Here is a 21,254-nt window from a genome sequence, read left to right as displayed (position 1 = left end):
CACACTGCTTACATCCAGCAACTGATCCCCACACACACTGCTTACATCCAGCAACTGATCCCACACACACACTGCTTACATCCAGCAACTACTGATCCCCACACACACTGCTTACATCCAGCAACTACTGATCCCCACACACACTGCTTACATCCAGCAACTACTGATCCCAACACACACTGCTTACATCCAGCAACTGATCCCCACACACACTGCTTACATCCATCAACTACTGATCCCCACACACACTGCTTACATCCAGCAACTACTGATCCCCACACACACTGCTTACATCCAGCAACTACTGATCCCCACACACACTGCTTACATCCAGCAACTGATCCCCACACACACTGCTTTCATCCAGCAACTGATCCCCACACACACTGCTTACATCCAGCAACTACTGATCCCCACACACACTGCTTACATCCAGCAGCAACTGATCCCCACACACACTGCTTACATCCAGCAACTACTGATCCCCACACACACTGCTTACATCCAGCAACTGATCCCCCCACACACTGCTTACATCCGGCAACTACTGATCCCCACACACACTGCTTACATCCAGCAACTGATCCCCACACACACTGCTTACATCCAGCAACTGATCCCCACACACACTGCTTACATCCAGCAACTACTGATCCCCACACACACTGCTTACATCCAGCAGCAACTGATCCCCACACACACTGCTTACATCCAGCAACTGATCCCCACACACACTGCTTACATCCAGCAACTACTGATCCCAACACACACTGCTTACATCCAGCAACTACTGATCCCCACACACACTGCTTACATCCAGCAGCAACTGATCCCCACACACACTGCTTACATCCAGCAACTGATCCCCACACACACTGCTTACATCCAGCAACTACTGATCCCAACACACACTGCTTACATCCAGCAACTACTGATCCCCACACACACTGCTTACATCCAGGAGCAACTGATCCCCACACACACTGCTTACATCCAGCAACTGATCCCCACACACACTGCTTACATCCAGCAACTGATCCCCACACACACTGATTACATCCAGCTACTGATCCCCACACACACTGATTACATCCAGCAGCAACTGATCCCCACACACACTGCTTACATCCAGCAACTACTGATCCCCACACACACTGCTTACATCCAGCAACTGATCCCCACACACTGCTTACATCCAGCAACTGATCCCACACACACACTGCTTACATCCAGCAACTACTGATCCCCACACACACTGCTTACATCCAGCAACTACTGATCCCCACACACACTGCTTACATCCAGCAACTGATCCCCACACACACTGCTTACATCCAGCTACTGATCCCGACACACACTGCTTACATCCAGCAACTGATCCCCACACACACTGCTTACATCCAGCAGCAACTGATCCCCACACACACTGCTTACATCCAGCAACTACTGATCCCCACACACACTGCTTACATCCAGCAGCAACTGATCCCCACACACACTGCTTACATCCAGCAACTGATCCCGACACACACTGCTTACATCCAGCAACTACTGATCCCCACACACACTGCTTACATCCAGCAACTACTGATCCCCACACACACTGTTTACATCCAGCAGCTACTGATCCCCACACACTGCTTACATCCAGCAGCAACTGATCCCCACACACACTGCTTACATCCAGCAACTACTGATCCCCACACACACTGCTTACATCCAGCAGCAACTGATCCCCACACACTGCTTACATCCAGCAACTGATCCCCACACACACTGCTTACATCCAGCAACTACTGATCCCCACACACACTGCTTAAATCCAGCAACTACTGATCCCCACACACACTGTTTACATCCAGCAGCTACTGATCCCCACACACTGCTTACATCCAGCAGCAACTGATCCCCACACACACTGCTTACATCCAACAGCAACTGATCCCCACACACACTGCTTACATCCAGCAGCTACTGATCCCCACACACTGCTTACATCCAGCAGCAACTGATCCCCACACACACTGCTTAAATCCAGCAACTACTGATCCCCACACACACTGTTTACATCCAGCAGCTACTGATCCCCACACACACTGCTTACATCCAGCAACTGATCCCGACACACACTGCTTACATCCAGCAGCAACTGATCCCCACACACACTGTTTACATCCAGCAGCTACTGATCCCCACACACTGCTTACATCCAGCAGCAACTGATCCCCACACACACTGCTTACATCCAGCAACTACTGATCCCCACACACACTGCTTACATCCAGCAGCTGATCCCCACACACACTGTTTACATCCAGCAGCAACTGATCCCCACACACACTGCTTACATCCAGCAACTACTGATCCCCACACACACTGCTTACATCCAGCAACTGATCCCCACACACACTGCTTACATCCAGCTACTGATCCCGACACACACTGCTTACATCCAGCAACTGATCCCCACACACACTGCTTACATCCAGCAACTACTGATCCCCACACACACTGCTTACATCCAGCAGCAACTGATCCCCACACACACTGCTTAAATCCAGCAACTACTGATCCCCACACACACTATTTACATCCAGCAGCTACTGATCCCCACACACTGCTTACATCCAGCAGCAACTGATCCCCACACACACTGCTTACATCCAACAGCAACTGATCCCCACACACACTGCTTACATCCAGCAGCTACTGATCCCCACACACTGCTTACATCCAGCAGCAACTGATCCCCACACACACTGCTTAAATCCAGCAACTACTGATCCCCACACACACTGTTTACATCTAGCAGCTACTGATCCCCACACACACTGCTTACATCCAGCAACTGATCCCGACACACACTGCTTACATCCAGCAGCAACTGATCCCCACACACACTGTTTACATCCAGCAGCTACTGATCCCCACACACTGCTTACATCCAGCAGCAACTAATCCCCACACACACTGCTTACATCCAGCAACTACTGATCCCCACACACACTGCTTACATCCAGCAGCAACTGATCCCCACACACACTGTTTACATCCAGCAGCTACTGATCCCCACACACACTGCTTACATCCAGCAGCAACTGATCCCCACACACACTGCTTACATCCAGCAGCAACTGATCCCCACACACACTGCTTACATCCAGCAGCAACTGATCCCCACACACACTGCTTACATCCAGCAGCAACTGATCCCCACACACACTGCTTACATCCAGCAACTGATCCCCACACACACTGCTTACATCCAGCAACTACTGATCCCCACACACACTGCTTACATCCAGCTACTGATCCCCACACACACTGCTTACATCCAGCAACTGATCCCCACACACACTGCTTACATCCAACAGCAACTGATTCACATGAATGTGACTATAAGCAGAGATGGTACATTTTTTGAGCTGGACATTAGCTACTGTATGAGAAATACATTAAATAACTCTAACATGTCACAGTATGAGAAACACATTTTGATTTATTTCTTCAAACACGTATGTTTCCTTGAGCAGAATTCTCCTACCATCAATTGCAAGAGAAATTAAGATTTACTTGACTATTGGGGTATGTTTCTTTGAGCAGAATAGGCAAACCCCTCCCTTAATTGTTATTCAATTGCATGTGATTAGAGTATTTAAGACTGACTATCTAGGCTGTGAAGCCATATGGCTGAGTAACAGTTTAAGTGTCCCAGTTAAAGTGTGTGGCAGAGTTAATTTTGGATTTGAAATTGGAGGTGAAGATTGGAGGAAGATCGGGACTCTGCACAACAACAACTCTGCAACTGTGAGAACTTAACATTCGAAATGCTGTGATTCTTTGTACTCTTTCTATCTCCCAGTACCTGGGAAGTCTCTCCTCCTGCATCTCACTATGCCCTCCCTACTGCTTTTTCTGTTTACTGTTTCCTCACTCCTTTGTGAACGTCTATGTTCTCTCCAACTTCCCCACTCTCCACTCCCCACTGCACCATTATTTATACACCTCGCTCCCAACAACTTCTTTACCCCTCAATAAAAAGCGCCCACACAAATCCTCTATTCACACCGTCTATCTACTCCTTCCCGCTGCTGGGGATCTCCCCTAAGCCTGAAGCCAGACATACACACATCCACACCTCCCTGCCACCTCTTCCCCTGTAAATTGTGTTAACCCTCTCATTTTAATACTGACTAACCTTAAAACTTGCAAAACAAATGAAGCACCCCAATAGCCTGCACTCATGGATATTGTCCCACACACAGTCACTCCTACCACCCATTGTGACCAAGCACTGCCATCTACAGCACTTATTCCCTCACCTGCTGTCTCTGTAAGTTCAAATTTATTGCGCCATACACAATGACCGTTTTGACCTTAGTAGGTCTTTTTCAAAGGCCTTCTAAGGTCGAAACGGTCGTTGTGTATGGCGCAATAAATTTGATACTTTTGCAAATCCGTAGAGAGCTGTATCTTTCCTTTTCACAGTTCAAGCTTGGATATTTGTGACAGGTATCCCTTTGAACCAGCAGCACCGGTAATACTGTTTTGTTTATTTGACTAATGGTGTGCAGCATATCACTGTTCATTTGTCTCTGTAAATTCCCAATCAAACCTCTTAGATTGTAAGCTCTTCGGGGCAGGGATTTCCTTTCCTATTGTCTGATTTTGCTGCTCTTATTGTATTATTATAATTCCCTGTACTGTATTCTTAGTGAAGCGCCGAGTACACTTTTAGCGCTGTATAAATGTAGCCCCGGTCCCCCTTGGGCTCCTAGTGTCCCCATACCTCCGCGGCTGCGGATGCAGCCGGAAGGTGAGGACACATGTCCGGTGGGTGCCGAGTGTGTTTCGGGGGCAGCTGGTGAGGCGAGCCGGTCACCGGGAGCTCGCGGCGCACCCGGCTAGAGGGGCCAACATCTTGGATTGCAGGCGCGAGAGTACGCACATGCGCAGGAGGTCTCGCGACGGCCATTATAGGCACAGACATGCGCAGTAGAGACACAGAGCGGCGGCCAATACAATTCAGCTCCGCCGGGGAACTACAATCCCCAGCAGTCCCAGGGGCTGCTTGTCAGATGGGGAGAGACAGCATATAGTGATAGAGTTCTCCTGGACTAGAGAAGACACATTTTGCGCGCTCAGCCCACGCTAGTCAGTCAGTGCTGGGACAGGATAGGGGTAGGAGGTATGTGCAGGGGTCTGTGGCTCGTGCACTATGCCAAAATCACCCCCTTACAACCCGACTCCCCTCAGCTTGTAATTGCTGCAGGGACCGGCCCATAGGATAGGGACACGGCCCCTGTAGTACCAGCATAAGTGAGGGACACAGACAGGACACGGTGGTCTCCTGTTCACAGGTTCTCTGGGACCAGACACCTATTACACAGACTTTCCTAAAGGTGGTACCATCCACGCTGGACCCACCCACCTTAGAGGCAGAGGCATCGTGGATCACCCTTCTTGGATCCATGTATCCCAAGTACAGCCTCAGCGCGCCCGGGTGTGGACACACCCGGCAGGTACTTTCATCAATTGCACCAACACACACAGTACAGTGGCAGCGCTGACCACATATAAAGGGTGGACTGTGGATAAGAGTGGGGAATGTTGGTGGGTGGTTACGGCCGTGCCAGGCTGGCGGGTAACTGTAACCAGTAGCCATCATATATATATAGTGCTTTAGTAAACTGTTATTTTATGTTACCCAGAGTGTGGTTATTGTGTGATTATATATGTGTGTGTATATACAGTATATGGGTCCTGTAACAGGCAAATCCCCATCGTAGGATCCGTTACAGGTGGAGGCGCTGACGAATATTGTTCCAGAGTCCACCCCAGGCTCCCTTATATGCTTATATATATGTTGTGGTTAATTTGGGGGTTTAATATGAGCACGCAGGTGTCCTGTATGTTTTACAATTCTTGTTTAGCTGATTGGAAGGTGGCGCTTCCTATCTTGTTGAAGCTCACCCCCCTCCCACATTTAAATGGTTAAAAGCTCACTCCATAGCATCTCCCACTCTCAGGGGAACTGGCTTGCTTGCAGTATGATTGTGACAAAACTAATACAGAGTGCTTTTCCTGGTAATGTACAGGTTAATAAAAGCTTCAATCAGACTTAGAACTATGCAACTCATTTTGACAGATTTATTATAAATCATTCTTCCTGGTAATGCACAGGTTATTAAGAATTTATATTAGCGTTAGGGACCCTTGAGATGTAGTCTGCCGTGTAGTGGCTCAGGGGCTTACAACACGTTGGCCAAAATGTTAAACTAAAAGACCATTTTATTTAATAGATATCTATATGTAGCCCTTTTTGTGAACCCCTGCACAAAGGAACTACTAATGCTGTGTTTTACCTGTGGCTCCAGGAGCTCTAAGCCACCGCTGTTGGGGAGCCTCTTATCAGGGTGCAGAGCCTCCACTTACCCAGGATCCCCATTGTAGAGAATCTACCCTGAGTAAGAAACATACAACTGTATTGTGCAACAAGCAACCTTTTACTATGATATTAACTAATACGATAATGCAGCATTCACATAACATGCATAGAACCCTTACACTTTATAATCAAACATTACACACTGTGGCTCGGCCACACCTTTATAGGGTTAATGTCCTGTACACAGGTGGCTCTGCCACTCTCCCAAGGAGTATGTCCTGCAACTAGTAGTTGTATTGAATAGTTTACTGGCACACTAGTGCCCCCAATTAGTTAGTGGGAGGCGGGATCAGCGCCTGGTGACCGGTGTAGGTGCACTTGATGACTAACAATACCTCCCGGTCACTGCGGTGACCACACCACTTCACAAAGGGTCCGTAGTGTTGCTCCAGCCTTGCGCCGACACTCTGCTCTGCTGTGCGGTCTGTTCTCCAGACCAAGATGGCGTCCGCAACTCTTGCAATTGAACCAGCACTAATGGGATGCTTCCCTAAATGCTACGGCCGTCCCTACAAAAGCGGCACCCTACGGTGACAGGGGTTATACTCCTGGGGGCTGGGGAATGTATCTGTCCTAAGCGGAAGGGTCACTGACCCTCCGCTCGCACACACGAGGTTCCGCCACCTTCCTCCTTCTCCTCTCTCACTCGTGTGTCCGCCCACACGCTTCCTGTCCCTTCCCTGTCCACAGTCTCACAACCTATTGGTCCCCAGCCTCAGCTGACTCCTCCACAGTTCACAGTTCAGAGTTCAACCCCCAAAGTCCCGCCGGATTGGTTGCCGTTCGCGCGCTTTCCTCGCGCATGCGCAGCCTTGCTATTCACACAGTGACCTTACTGGCAAAAGAACAGTATGGCGCTTCCTGCATTCGTAACAGCGCGGAACCCACACATATATGTACACATCCTTACATTCTCCCCTCTCCAGAATCCAACGTCCCCGCTGGACTACCTACATATATGAACTTATTTACACAGTCCTTCTCCCTTAAATTAGGTTACACATTTCATTGAACAGTACTACCATAGATTGCATTCTATGCCGAGCCCACTGCTGAGCCTCATAATGGGGTGCCCCAAATTGATCGTACGCCATTCTCATGGGAGGCTGACTGGTTCTTTGACTTCGCCGAGGTTGGTTCTCCTCAGCTTCCTCCGCAGAGTATCCAGTCTCAACTGGTGTTTCCATCTCTACCCTTGAGGGGTTTTCAGCATTAGTAAAGTCTCTCTGGGGTGTGAAACATGGGCTCTGTGGATCTAATGACTGACTCATTGGAGTCAGATTGTCAATGTTCGGGCCAAGAGGCTCTTTACCCGTAGCTCCTTCGGGAGATGCCCCCGCGGCCAGAAGGCCCCTTTGAGAGGTTCCTTCCATCGGATCCTCAGAGGTGGCAAGTTTTACAGTCTCTAGGCCATCCTCTGGGTTTCCAACTTCTCCATCTATTGGTGTAGCGGGTAGTTCCAACTCGTCGTTCCCTACTTGAGGTATGGGAAGCAGGTGATTCCTATGCCACACTTTTACGCGGCCTTCGGAGTCCTTGATCCGATACACGGGAAGGCCAGGCATCTGTGACTCCACCTCGTACACACGTTCCCGCCAACGGTCAGCCAATTTATGTTTCCCAGGAACACCTAAGTTGCGTAAGAGAACCGCATCCCCGGGGTGAATTTCCTTGTGACGCACTTTGTGATCATAGCGTCTTTTATTTCCCGCATTCAATTGCGATGTCGCTCTTTCAGCCAATTTATAGGCCTGCTGCAGACTATCCAGTAACCGCTGTACGTATCGGAAGTGCGTTCTGTTGGATACCCAATCGGTAGATATCCGCAGTCGCACATCCACCGGTAATCGGGCTTCTCTTCCGAACATCAAAAAGTACGGGGTGTACCCGGTGGACTCATGCCGGGTACAATTATAAGCATGTACCAATGTCTCCACGTGCTTACTCCACTCCGTCTTTTGTGGGCTTGTCAGAGTTCCTAACATATCTAACAAAGTGCGATTGAACCGTTCGGGCAAGGCATCCCCTTCAGGGTGGTACGTGACTTGGCAATGTTCAGTAGGGTAAGCAATTCCTTTATCAGTGTACTTTCAAAGTCCCTGCCCTGATCAGAGTGGAGACGATTTGGTAATCCATAATGAATAAAATACTTTTCCCACAGGACTCGGGCCACCGTTACGGCCTTCTGATCTTTCGTAGGGAACGCCTGGGCGTACCTGGTGTAGTGGTCAGTAATCACTAGTACATTGCTAATGCCCCGGCTGTCGGGCTCAATACAGAGAAAATCCATACACACCAGATCCATGGGGCCCGAACTTTTCAAGTGCGCCATGGGAGCCGCCCTAGTGGGCAGTGTTTTCCTTTGTAAGCAGCGATTACACCTTCGACAATGCTGTTCCACGGACTCTCTCATCCTAGGCCAGTAGAATCTATCCTGTAGTAGCCCGAACGTCTTATCAATGCCCAGATGGCCATGGTCATCGTGGAGGGCCCGAAGGACCATGTTCCTCAAGCGCTCCGGCAGGAACAGCTGACGCCGATCGGGATGGTTGTGATATGGGATCACCCGATATAACAAACAATTGTCCATTTTGAACTTTCCAAACTCATTCAACAGGAGTTTCACCAAGTTTTTGGGGGCTTGCTTGAGTATAGAGGGATTTTCTTGTTGTACCGCTTGACGGGCCAGCTCCACTATCGGGTCTTGAGTCTGGTAATGCACTAGATCCCTCCACGAGATGATGTTATCTTCCGTGATATTCATCCCTTCTCGACCCTGATAGGCCTGGGGAATGGCATCCTAAAGAATCAGCAACCCGTAGTTCCGAGAATGCCACCTGATTATTGACTACCGCAGCCACAGAGCAGAGAGCACGGATTCCGGGACCCGGTATTTCTTCCCATACTTCCTCATCAGGGGTGGATTGAAGGCCGGGTCGACGAGATAGGGCGTCGGCCCCTATGTTGGTGGGTCCTGGTTTGTATTTAAGATTGAAACTGTAGTTGGCCAGGGCAGCTAACCAACGGTGTCCCGTAGCGTCCAATTTGGCGGACGTATTTATATAGGTCATGGGGTTATTGTCCGTGCGTACTTCGAACTGTACCCCATACAGGTAGTCGTGCAGCTTGTCCACCACTGCCTATTTCAAGGCCAAAAATTCCAGTTTATGGACCGGATAGTTCTGATCACTAGGTGTCAAGCTTCGGCTCGCATATGCCACTGGGCGGAGCCCCGTCTCATACTTCTGATGCAGGACAGCCCCCAGCCCACTAAGGCTGGCGTCTACATGTAGGACGTATTCACGTTCCGGATCGGCATAGGCCAAGACCGGGGCCTGGGTGAGGCTGGTTTTTAAGTTCAGGAATGCCTGTTCACATTCTGGGGTCCATTTCTCCCCAAAGGGTGTTTGCGCCGTGACCCCTTTTCGTTCTGTCTCTCCCGGATAGATCTTTAAAAGATTGTTCAACAGCTTGGCTTTGCTGGAATAGCCTTCCACGAACCGCCGGTAGTAGCCACAAAATCCCAAGAAGGACCGCAACTCTTGGACATTATGGGGTCTAGGCCAATTCACCACAGCCTCTATCTTCCCTGGATCGGTGGACACTCCTTCAGCCGACACGATGTGGCCCACATACGTCACGGAGGACCGACAGAACTTGCATTTGTCCAGAGACAGTTTGAGGCCCTCCTCCTGAAGTCTATCCAGTACCTTCATCAGCCTCTCGGAGTGTTCCTCTAGAGTTCGCCCGAACACTATAATGTCATCCAGGTACACTAAGCATTCTTGCGGGTTCAGGTCTCCGAGACTCTTTTCCATCAATCTCTGGAATGTGGCCGGGGCCCCGCAGATCCCTTGCGGCATGCGGGTAAATTGATAAAATCCTAATGGGCAGATGAAGGCAGTCTTTTCTTGGTCCTCCTGGCCCATGGGTACTTGGTAGTACCAGGACCTAAGATCGAGCACATTGAACCATTTACTTCCCGTCAGAGCGTTCAAGAGATCCTCGATTCGGGGCAGAGTGTACTGATCGGGGATGGTGCGGGTATTCAGGGTTCTGTAATCCACGCAGAGATGGACCGTCCCGTTCTTTTTGCGGACTACCACGATGGGTGAGGCGTAAGGGCTACGAGATCCTTGCACGATGCCAGCCCCCTCCATCTCGGCGAGTAATCTCCTCACCTCTTCGACGTCCCGGGGTACGAGCCGGCGGGAGCGCTCCCGGAAGGGGGTAGCGTCGCTCATTCGGATTGTATGGTGGGCACTGCGACTGCACCCCACATCCGTATCACTAGTGGAGAACACGCTCCTTCGGTCTTGTAGCTCGACTTGCAGTCTCTTCCTCCATTCATCCGGGAGCGGAGAGTCTCCGAAGTCGAATTCCAACAACGAATCAGAGGTAGGAGGAGAGTACTTGGGTCGTTTCGTCGAGGCCTTCTCCTCGGGAGTCACGGGGTATATTCTCCCCAGCATCTGACGCCGATCAATATTCATGGGATAAGGGGAGATATTCCGCACGTACACCCAGGTGCGATCCGGAATCTTCCCGGGCCATTTCTTTACGGAGGCCAGTACTTCGTAGCTCAACCGTTGTTCGTCTTGGGCCACGCTTTCCAAGGCGAAGAGCTGATCCTCCGGCCGTTGTCGAGGGTAGTGGCAAGCAGCGACCATCATTCGTCCTTCCCCCGGGGGAATTTGAGTCAGTCCCCATTCTTGACTGTAGAGTACACCATGCTCCTCTTCGGTCGCAATTTTACCGCAGACCTCTTGGAGGGCGGGGCAGGCTGCAAGGGCCAGCAACGGGGCTTCTCCCGCTTCTTGAAAATACATGCGGAACACCGCGCGCACAATGTCAGCGTTAGTCCCCAAGATGATTGGAACGCTGGGGTGATCCTGAGGTTCGGGGCACACTAAGGCCTCCACTTCCATGGGATGATGTTTACCAGTGTTCAGTTGGGGAATATCTAACTGCACCTTTACTACTCCGTCTATGGGGTAATCCTCATGACTCAATCCCCTTAGTCGCAAGGCATCCGCAGAGAGCAACGGTAATCGATGTAGGTGTTGATCGTAGAAGGGCCGGTATACGATGGTCACCTGGGATCCCGTGTCCAACAATGCGGCGGCGTAGATGCCCTCGATAACTACCTGAATAATGGCGACGGGGCCGATTCGGTTGCTTGGGGCGGGGCAGCGACGCCTCTCCATCCTCCAGGGTTTGGCACGGCATCGACTGCGCTGGCCGGGACGCCGTTTTCCGCAGGGTGGGGCAACAGGCACGCAGATGTCCCATCTTTCCACACGCGTAGCACTGCGTTTGGCTGAGGTAAATCTCGCTTCTCCCGGTTGGTGAACTTCGCCCGGTCGGGAGACGAGGCCGGGGCGTCACTGGTGCGCCGGCATCCTCGGGGTCGGGATCCCCAGGTTCGGGCACGTCGGCCTTGGGTTCCACTTTCTTGACTTCCTTACTCCCGGGCTGGGGCTTTTTCCCAGGGGCTAGGTCACGTCCTAACAACACCGTCTCGTGCGCTTGGACCCGATCCATTAGGTCGTGAAACGATAAGGCTTGCCCGGGCGTTAGGCAGCTACTGACCCGCACCGACACGGGGTGCAGGGGTAGGAGCCCCCTCAACAGCTGGGTGGTGCGCAGTCCATTGGCTTCCATTCTTGGCAACACGCCCTTCCGCACTAGGTTCCATAAGTCCAGGTGTAGTCGCCTGAGGAAGTCGGATACCATCTCCCCTTCCTTCTGGGCTAACGCATGGAATTTGGCCATCAACGCATAAGTATCCACCGGAGCCCCATACGCCTTCATCAGGCGGTAGATGAGATCTGCTGCATCAGCCTCCGGGTTGTCATCTCGGTAGTAGTGCACCATGTGGGACGCAGGGGGTCGTAAGCACTCAACGATGCGCTGTCTTCGGACCGCGTCCGTGCAGGTCCATTCAGGCAGCACCTGTTCTGTATGATCCAACCAGTCCTCTATCCCCACTTCCCCTTGGGGCGTGGGTTTCTCACCGGAGAAGGCCTTTAACTTCCTATATTGAAGCGACTGGGTGGTGTTGTGGAGAGCGGCTGCTATTGCGGGAATAGAGGTGTCCCCGGTAAGCTATCCCCGACTGCGGGGTAGGTGTCCAGTCTGGATAGGCTAAGGCGGTTGAGGCCAGACCACAGGCCGGGCGGGGTGGACGAGGAGCCTAGGCCCAAGGCTGCCGGCCAGCGAGGTTGCAGGCCACGGTCAGGGGAGTGGTCTGGGCCCCCAGCCGCGGCACCTACTGTGGGTGTATACTCTCTTTGTGGGGTGGAAGTGGCTAATGGTGCAGGGGTGTCCACTTGGACAATGGGGCAGCGTACCCCCGGGGCCTCGGGCAGCAGCAGTATACGGGGCAAGGCCTCGGGGCATATGTCTTGTTCAGTGGCATACAAGACCCGGCGCCAGGCCTGGTCGCGGTCGTAGAAATGGTCTTGCACTTGGGCATTGTCCAGGAGTGGGAGCTTTCGGACCTGCTCGGTCACAGTACCCAACGAGATCGTGGCGGGAACATGGCCCAGCGCGAAAACACGATTCAAGGGAATCCCGCACCGCTGGGCCCACTTGCGCACCTCGAGCACCGAGGGCACCGACATGATGTGGGTTGGTTGCACAAAATAGAGAAAAAAATGTGGGGCACCCCAGGTCTAAGATCTCAGCCTCCAAATGTAGCCCTTTTTGTGAACCCCTGCACAAAGGAACTACTAATGCTGTGTTTTACCTGTGGCTCCAGGAGCTCTAAGCCTCCGCTGTTGGGGAGCCTGGGGTCTTACCCTCTCTTATCAGGGTGCAGCGCCTCCACTTACCCAGGATCCCCATTGTAGAGAATCTACCCTGAGTAAGAAACATACAACTGTATTGTGCAACAAGCAACCTTTTACTATGATATTAACTAATACGATAATGCAGCATTCACATAACATGCATAGAACCCTTACACTTTATAATCAAACATTACACACTGTGGCTCGGCCACACCTTTATAGGGTTAATGTCCTGTACACAGGTGGCTCTGCCACTCTCCCAAGGAGTATGTCCTGCAACTAGTAGTTGTATTGAATAGTTTACTGGCACACTAGTGCCCCCAATTAGTTAGTGGGAGGCGGGATCAGCGCCTGGTGACCGGTGTAGGTGCACTTGATGACTAACAATACCTCCCGGTCACTGCGGTGACCACACCACTTCACAAAGGGTCCGTAGTGTTGCTCCAGCCTTGCGCCGACACTCTGCTCTGCTGTGCGGTCTGTTCTCCAGACCAAGATGGCGTCCGCAACTCTTGCAATTGAACCAGCACTAATGGGATGCTTCCCTAAATGCTACGGCCGTCCCTACAAAAGCGGCACCCTACGGTGACAGGGGTTATACTCCTGGGGGCTGGGGAATGTATCTGTCCTAAGCGGAAGGGTCACTGACCCTCCGCTCGCACACACGAGGTTCCGCCACCTTCCTCCTTCTCCTCTCTCACTCGTGTGTCCGCCCACACGCTTCCTGTCCCTTCCCTGTCCACAGTCTCACACCCTATTGGTCCCCAGCCTCAGCTCACTCCTCCACAGTTCACAGTTCAGAGTTCAACCCCCAAAGTCCCGCCGGATTGGTTGCCGTTCGCGCGCTTTCCTCGCGCATGCGCAGCCTTGCTATTCACACATTGACCTTACTGGCAAAAGAACAGTATGGCGCTTCCTGCATTCGTAACAGCGCGGAACCCACACATATATGTACACATCCTTACATATACATATATATTTAGGCACTGTACCGTGTATAAGTTTCACTGGATGTGCACTGAGCTCTGTCTGTGTTTCATGTTCTGTCTCTGGTTTTAAATATATATTGCCATGCTCAGTAGCACTCCTCTGTTACACTTATAATGCTTATATATATGTTGTGGTTAATTTGGGGGTTTAATATGAGCTTGCAGGTGTCCTGTCTGTTTTATAAATAAAGACAAACAATACAATAACTGTAACATGTCACAGTATGAGAAACACTTTCATATCTGTAACATGTCACAGAGGATAGACCTCTTGCCAACCTATGACCCCAAAGTCCAAAGAGGTACCGGCTTTTTATGTCAGTCTGTGGGTTGTGTCTGTTGAGGGGCCACCCTCTGGCGACTCCAGGGTCCGCTGCGCACTAGAATAGAGGGTTGGGTTCCTGAGGATCTTGCTGGCAGCACGGTCCTGTGCTCAAGAGATCTCCCCCCTCAGTTTACGCTGGAGGCTTTTCTACCCGACTGATTAGCCAGGTGGAGACTGGTTAATTGTCTCCAGCTGCAATTAACCAGCTCCCTGCTGGGCTCATCAGACTGATACAGGCTTCCTATTTGGAGCCCTATTTAGACCGGGGTTAAGGACCTGTCACAGTTACCCTGATGGTGACTTGGGAGCAGGAAGATGTCTTGTGGAATTGCGCTGCTTATTATGTATGTATTTCTTTATTTACATAGCACCCTTCATGTACACAGCGCTCTACAGCAGTAACACACATGACATAATGGGAATGAGCTCTTCATACATAAAAGTAAACATTAGGAAAAGGAGTCTGCCCTGAAGAGCTTACAATCTAAGTGGAAAGTGGAGAGAAATTAACGAGACAGTAGGAGGGTGTCCTGGTAAGAGCATCTACAAGGGGTCATGTTACATGCATATGAGGCATATAGTATCAACCAGCAGAGGAGAGTTTTAACATGGGACTTAAAGGTGGATAGAGAGGGTGCCTGTCGGATATTGGGGGGAAGAGCATTCCAGAGGTGCGGGGGCGCGAGTGAGAGAGGTTTTAGTAAATATGGGCTAAAGTGTATAAATGGCTGGGTGAAGCAGGCCAGGTTAACTCAGCCTAAGTAACTTATTGGGAGGCATCTTACTCAATCCAGACACTGCCATTCACATCCACAACAAAGGTGCTGGAGATAAATAATTGCACCGCAGGCTACATGTGAATTTACAGATGTGTTGCATGTCTCCCCTTACCTGTGAGGTTCCACATCTCCTGCAGGTCAATCTGCAGGTACGGTGGCCTGAAAGGGAGGTCGTGGTACTCATTGGCATGGGGGCTCCATCCCTGAAGGTCAGTTCTTGGGGTAACTTGATTCAGGCGGCCGGCACGTGCTGGGTTCTCTACTTGCTGTGAGGAGGCAGTGAAACTGCTGTCTGGTAATGATGAAATCCTCAGAGGCCTGTAACATTCATCTGTGCGGATGCGAAGGAGGAAAGGACGGTCAGATATCACTTACCTGCTACGGTGTCAGATGCTACATACCCCATACTGAGTCCATACTTACCACCTACTGCAGGCAGTGGGTAGGTGATAAGTGGAGGGGTGGGTGTGAGGAGGGTACTGGCCGGAAAACCTGTTGGCTGAGGGCTGGTTGCTTCTGTTTTATTTGGACCTGTGCAAAGATAAGTAATATTACTCCTCAGGACCCTAACTGGAGTTAATCTCGCGGTTATACGTATGTCTCACGCAACCACAGACCAAAATTGGCACATCCAAGGCTCCTTACAATATGCTGTGAAGCAGCCTTCCTTATGGTGGGGAAGAGATCAGGCCTATGCCGCTTTAAGAGCCCTCTATTCCCCACCCCAAAAGAATATGACAGACACTCAAACATTCTACAGCCCCTGCCAGGCAGCAAAACAGTCGGAGCCCAACGACATAGCCGTGGCTCACGACTTCCGCTGATCCCCACATAAGGGAAAGCAGAATTATTCCACCAGCCCCAATGAGGGCGCCATCTTATCCAGGTCTTTCCTCACACCTCTCACGCTCTCCCAACCTGGCAGGCCAACCCCCGCCGACAGCTGTGACAACAACCTATAAACAATACGCCTCCATATAACATGGTGGTGTTTCCTCCGTACAATTTTGTTATTATTGTGCTAAAAGCAGCAATATTTCCAAACCCCTTAAATCCAGACAGGGAAGGTGGGCGGGTATGTCAATGCTCTGGAGGGGCCGACTGGGCAAAGGCTCCTCCTGCATAACACACCTCCTTTTATACCCGCTCATGCGCCTTAGTCTAAGAGTTTTCCTCCCCCTGGGGGTTGTACTCCTTAGCTGCTGGGGAAGGGGTTGGGGGGAACAGAATGTTGGACATGGTCAAAGTCAGCACTGAGAGCAGGTACTGTATACAGTGCAGATGTGGAATAGTGAGATTGTCCCACTTTGCTCCAGAAAAACTTGAACGTAATTTGTAGTTTTAAAAGGAACGGATGATTCACATGCGGTTCCCTGATTGGCTGAGGTTGCCTATACTGATCACCAAGACACTGCCCACATTGTTAGTGGCAGAGTTCACATTCCTAAAGCTAACCTTGTAAAAACCACCTGGGGCACGTAAGGTATTTCACCGGATGGTTGAAACGCATGGACAGTTGTCTGTAATATAAGCCTGAGGAAGTAGGAACGGGCTACTCGTTTATTCAGCTGGCTCCTCGCAGTTGGATTGGAATCGTACTTGCATATACAGTGCAGTAGCAACAGTAACATGTACTGAGCCACCACTGGTAGTAATGTGCGAGTTTAATAACTGAATCGAATCGGAGCCAAAGCAGCACGGCCCCCGTTACTTAGTGTACGAAATAATCCTAAAGGCTAAATACACCGTGCCTAATCTTGGCATGACGGCTAATACAGAAAAGAGCTGGGAGACTTTTATTGATAGAGGAGCTGAGGGCAGATTGACCGATGTGTCATTAATGGCTCTATTTTGGCCTTCAATTGTACCATCGCTAATTAAATCATTTACCTGAAAGACGTTGAGTAATTGGCGCTACTGCTTCACATCTCACCCTACCGTACACCCCACTTTCAGAAACAGATCCGGGCAGATCAAATGACGTTTCCAAGCGGTCAGATAACAAACTGACCTGTTTCTGAGCAGTAACAGCAGGAGTCTCCCGGCCCCTCCACCAGAAACTGTCCCTGGAAGAAAGGGAGAGAGAGGTGTAAACCATCCCGTGTAACATTGCTATGAGACCTAGAAATAAACATGGAGGATGGGGCCATAACTGTAACATACAGTAGATGTCCTCTCTCCATGTAACATACATTAGATATCCTCTATCCATGTAACATACCGTAGATATCTTCTCCCCATGTAACATACAGTAGATATCCTCTATCCATGTAACATACAGTAGATATCCTCTATCCATATAACATACAGTAGATATCCTTTCTCCATGTAACATACAGTTGATGTCCTCTCTTCATGTAGCATACAGTAGATGGCCTCTCTACATGTAACATATAGTAGATATCCTTTCTCTATGTAACATTCAAGCGATGGCCTCTCTCCATGTAATAAGAATAGTTGTATTTTATAGCAGTGTATGTAGCACAACTTAATAGCAATGGCAAGGTAGGCGGCACAGAATACATGGAGCTCCGGCCCTGTACTTAAAGTAGCCAGTGATTTTTTGGAGATGAGGATAGGATACAGAAAAACGTATTGTAGAGAAGTGATAGTTAAAGAGCAGTGTAAGCTCCATGTAACCTTAAATAAGCCATGTCACCTCCCTGACCTGGAAATATGTGAGCTGGAAGCTCTCTGAAGTCATGTCACCTCCCTGACCTGGACATGTGTGAGCTGGAAGCTTTCTGAAGTCATGTCACCTCCCTGACCTGGACATGTGTGAGCTGGAAGCTCTCTGAAGTCATGTCACCTCCCTGACCTGGACATGTGTGAGCTGGAAGCTCTCTGAAGTCATGTCACCTCCCTGACCTGGACACGTGTGAGCTGGAAGCTCTCTGAAGTCATGTCCCCTTCCTGACCTGGACATGTGTGAGCTGGAAGCTCTCTGAAGTCATGTCCCCTCCCTGACCTGGACATGTGTGAGCTGGAAGCTCTCTGAAGTCATGTCCCCTCCCTGACCTGGACATGTGTGAGCTGGAAGCTCTCTGAAGTCATGTCCCCTTCCTGACCTGGACATGTGTGAGCTGGAAGCTCTCTGAAGTCATGTCCCCTCCCTGACCTGGACATGTGTGAGCTGGAAGCTCTCTGAAGTCATGTCCCCTCCCTGACCTGGACATGTGTGAGCTGGAAGCTCTCTGAAGTCATGTCCCCTTCCTGACCTGGACATGTGTGAGCTGGAAGCTCTCTGAAGTCATGCCTCTCCCTGACCTGGACATGTGTGAGCTGGAAGCTCTCTGAAGTCATGCCTCTCCCTGACCTGGACATGTGTGAGCTGGGACATGTGTGAGCTGGAAGCTCTCGGAAGTGAGAGAATTATTGATCTTGTATTTTTGTATTGAAACATATTATTGTTAACACATGTGTAGGGGCTCCTCATCATGCAGACACGCATGGGGCTCCTCACCATGCAGACACGCAGGGGCTCCTCACCATGCAGACACGCAAGGGCTCCTCACCATGCAGATACGCAGGGGCTCCTCACCATGCAGACACGCAGGGGCTCCTCACCATGCAGACACGCAATATTACTTAATGTGGCAATTACACATGGATATTAGGGGAATGGACAATTATATATGCCCTTTCTATCAAATAAATAACAAATAAAGTGTCTAATTTGCAATCAAATGAATAACTATAGATGTTCATGTGGGAATACATCATCTAACATCCTTTGTACAGGCATACCCCGCATTAACATACGCAATGGGACCGGAGCATGTATGTAAAACGAAAATGTACCTAAAGTGAAGCATCACCTTTTCCCCACTTATCGATGCATGTACTGTACTGCAATCGTCATATACGTGCATAACTGATGTAAATAACGCATTTGTAACATGCTCTATAGTCTCCCCGCTTGCGCACAGCTTCGGTACAGGTAGGGAGCCGGTGTTGCAGTTCAGGACGTGCTGACAGGCGCATGCGCGAGCTGCCGTTTGCCTAGTGGGCGATATGTACTTACTCGCGAGTGTACTTAAAGTGAGTGTCCTTAAACCGGGGTATGCCTGTATCAACATCACTTCTATATATTTTACTTACAAAATGAAACTGCTGGTCGGTTCTTCTGTACTACAGCACTGCATATTGTATCATTATTCTGTGTATTGTTACATTGTTACATTTTACTTCATCCAATCCCATGTTAACAACAAGAATGATTATTCCACCATAAAGTGATTTCTCAATGTCATCTAAAGGTCGCCAGTAAGAGAACGTGTGACCCACAGAGGGTGTCCCCCGATTTTAACCCGTATTTATGGGATAGTCCTTTACAATGAAACCATAATAGTGTATGTAACCAGGACTCACCCCAGGACACCCCACCAGTGTCTGTAACCAGCACTCACCCCAGGACACCCCACCGGTGTATGTAACCAACACTCACCCCAGGACACCCCACCAGTGTCTGTAACCAGCACTCACCCCAGGACACCCCACCGGTGTATGTAACCAGCACTCACCCCAGGACACCCCACCGGTGTCTGTAACCAGCACTCACCCCAGGACACCCCACCGGTGTCTGTAACCAGCACTCACCCCAGGACACCCCACCGGTGTCTGTAACCAGCACTCACCCCAGGACACCCCACCGGTGTATGTAACCAGCACTCACCCCAGGACACCCCACCGGTGTCTGTAACCAGCACTCACCCCAGGACACCCCACCAGTGTCTGTAACCAGCACTCACCCCAGGACACCCCACCGGTGTATGTAACAAGCAATCACCCCAGGACACCCCACCGGTGTATGTAACCAGCACTCACCCCAGGACACCCCACCGGTGTCTGTAACCAGCACTCACCCCAGGACACCCCACCGGTGTATGTAACCAGCACTCACCCCAGGACACCCCACCGGTGTCTGTAACCAGCACTCACCCCAGGACACCCCACTGGTGTCTGTAACCAGCACTCACCCCAGGACACCCCACCTGTGTCTGTAACCAGCACTCACCCCAGGACACCCCACCGGTGTATATAACCAGCACTCACCCCAGGACACCCCATCGCAGCGTAATCACAGAAGTGGGAGCACTGCACGGTCAGGTTAGGCAGACACTGGCACACATGGCATTCTCCAGATCTCCAGCGTTCCCCGATGCCGTGCGTCTTTCCTTGGTATGAACAAGCCTCACACAGATCCGTCTGACACCTGGAAGTGTGGCAGGATTAATAATAATAGTAATAACTTTAGTTCATATAGCACTTTTCTCCCAATGGGACACAACGCGTTTCACAATTACAGTATAGTGGTCGGAATGGCACATAGTATTATTACAGGCACAGGTCCCTGCCCCGTGGAGCTTACAATCTATGTTTTTGGTGCCTGAGACACAGGGAGATAAAGTCACTTGCCCAAGGTCACAAGGCGGCGACACCGGGAATTGAACCAGGTTCCCCTGCTTCAAACTCAGTGTTATTGTTGACAGAGTCAGTGTCGGTACTCACTGGGCCGGCTCTGTCATGTTCAGGAGAAGGAGCACCAGAGATTCCCTAAGGGACAATTTAATGCAGGGTTTGGGACAGTTTAACCTGACCAGCTGCCACGGGCGTCCATTGGGGGATTGAGGGGATTAACAAAAATAAAATAAAAACAAAAATAGGATTGTTAATCTGCTTTATAGGCCTCGCCTTGAGATCTACTCAACTTTCATTAATGACAAGTGTAGGTCCCTGCTATTATAGGCCTATATACAGGTATAGGTGTGGTTTTAAAACTGTTTGTGGACACTGAATGCTATTATCGTTGAACTACATTTCCCAGCATCCATGGGGTGTGCGGGGTCACAAGGGAAAGACTACTCTGACCAACAAAGTAGCAGAATAAGGAAGAATCTGATGGAGGGCAACATATTG

General features: G+C 50.4%; 1 protein-coding gene across 1 annotated transcript in view; it reads right to left on the bottom strand.

The window, feature by feature from the left end:
- The window catches only part of LOC142488297 (SCO-spondin-like), a 403,111-nt gene that overhangs the window by 234,786 nt on the left and 147,071 nt on the right, over nt 1-21,254 (bottom strand). The window contains exons 39-42 of the mRNA XM_075588669.1: nt 20,391-20,550; nt 17,347-17,401; nt 15,759-15,866; nt 15,448-15,666 (exon numbers count right to left, since the gene is read on the bottom strand). Of these exons, the coding sequence (XP_075444784.1) occupies nt 15,448-15,666; nt 15,759-15,866; nt 17,347-17,401; nt 20,391-20,550 (542 nt within the window). The remainder of the gene's footprint in view (nt 1-15,447; nt 15,667-15,758; nt 15,867-17,346; nt 17,402-20,390; nt 20,551-21,254) is intronic.

The sequence above is a fragment of the Ascaphus truei genome, chromosome 2, assembly GCF_040206685.1.
Source record: "Ascaphus truei isolate aAscTru1 chromosome 2, aAscTru1.hap1, whole genome shotgun sequence".
NCBI lineage: Eukaryota > Metazoa > Chordata > Amphibia > Anura > Ascaphidae > Ascaphus > Ascaphus truei.
The sequence above is the reverse complement of the archived record's forward strand: the minus strand, read 5'-3'. Positions and strand labels throughout refer to the sequence as shown.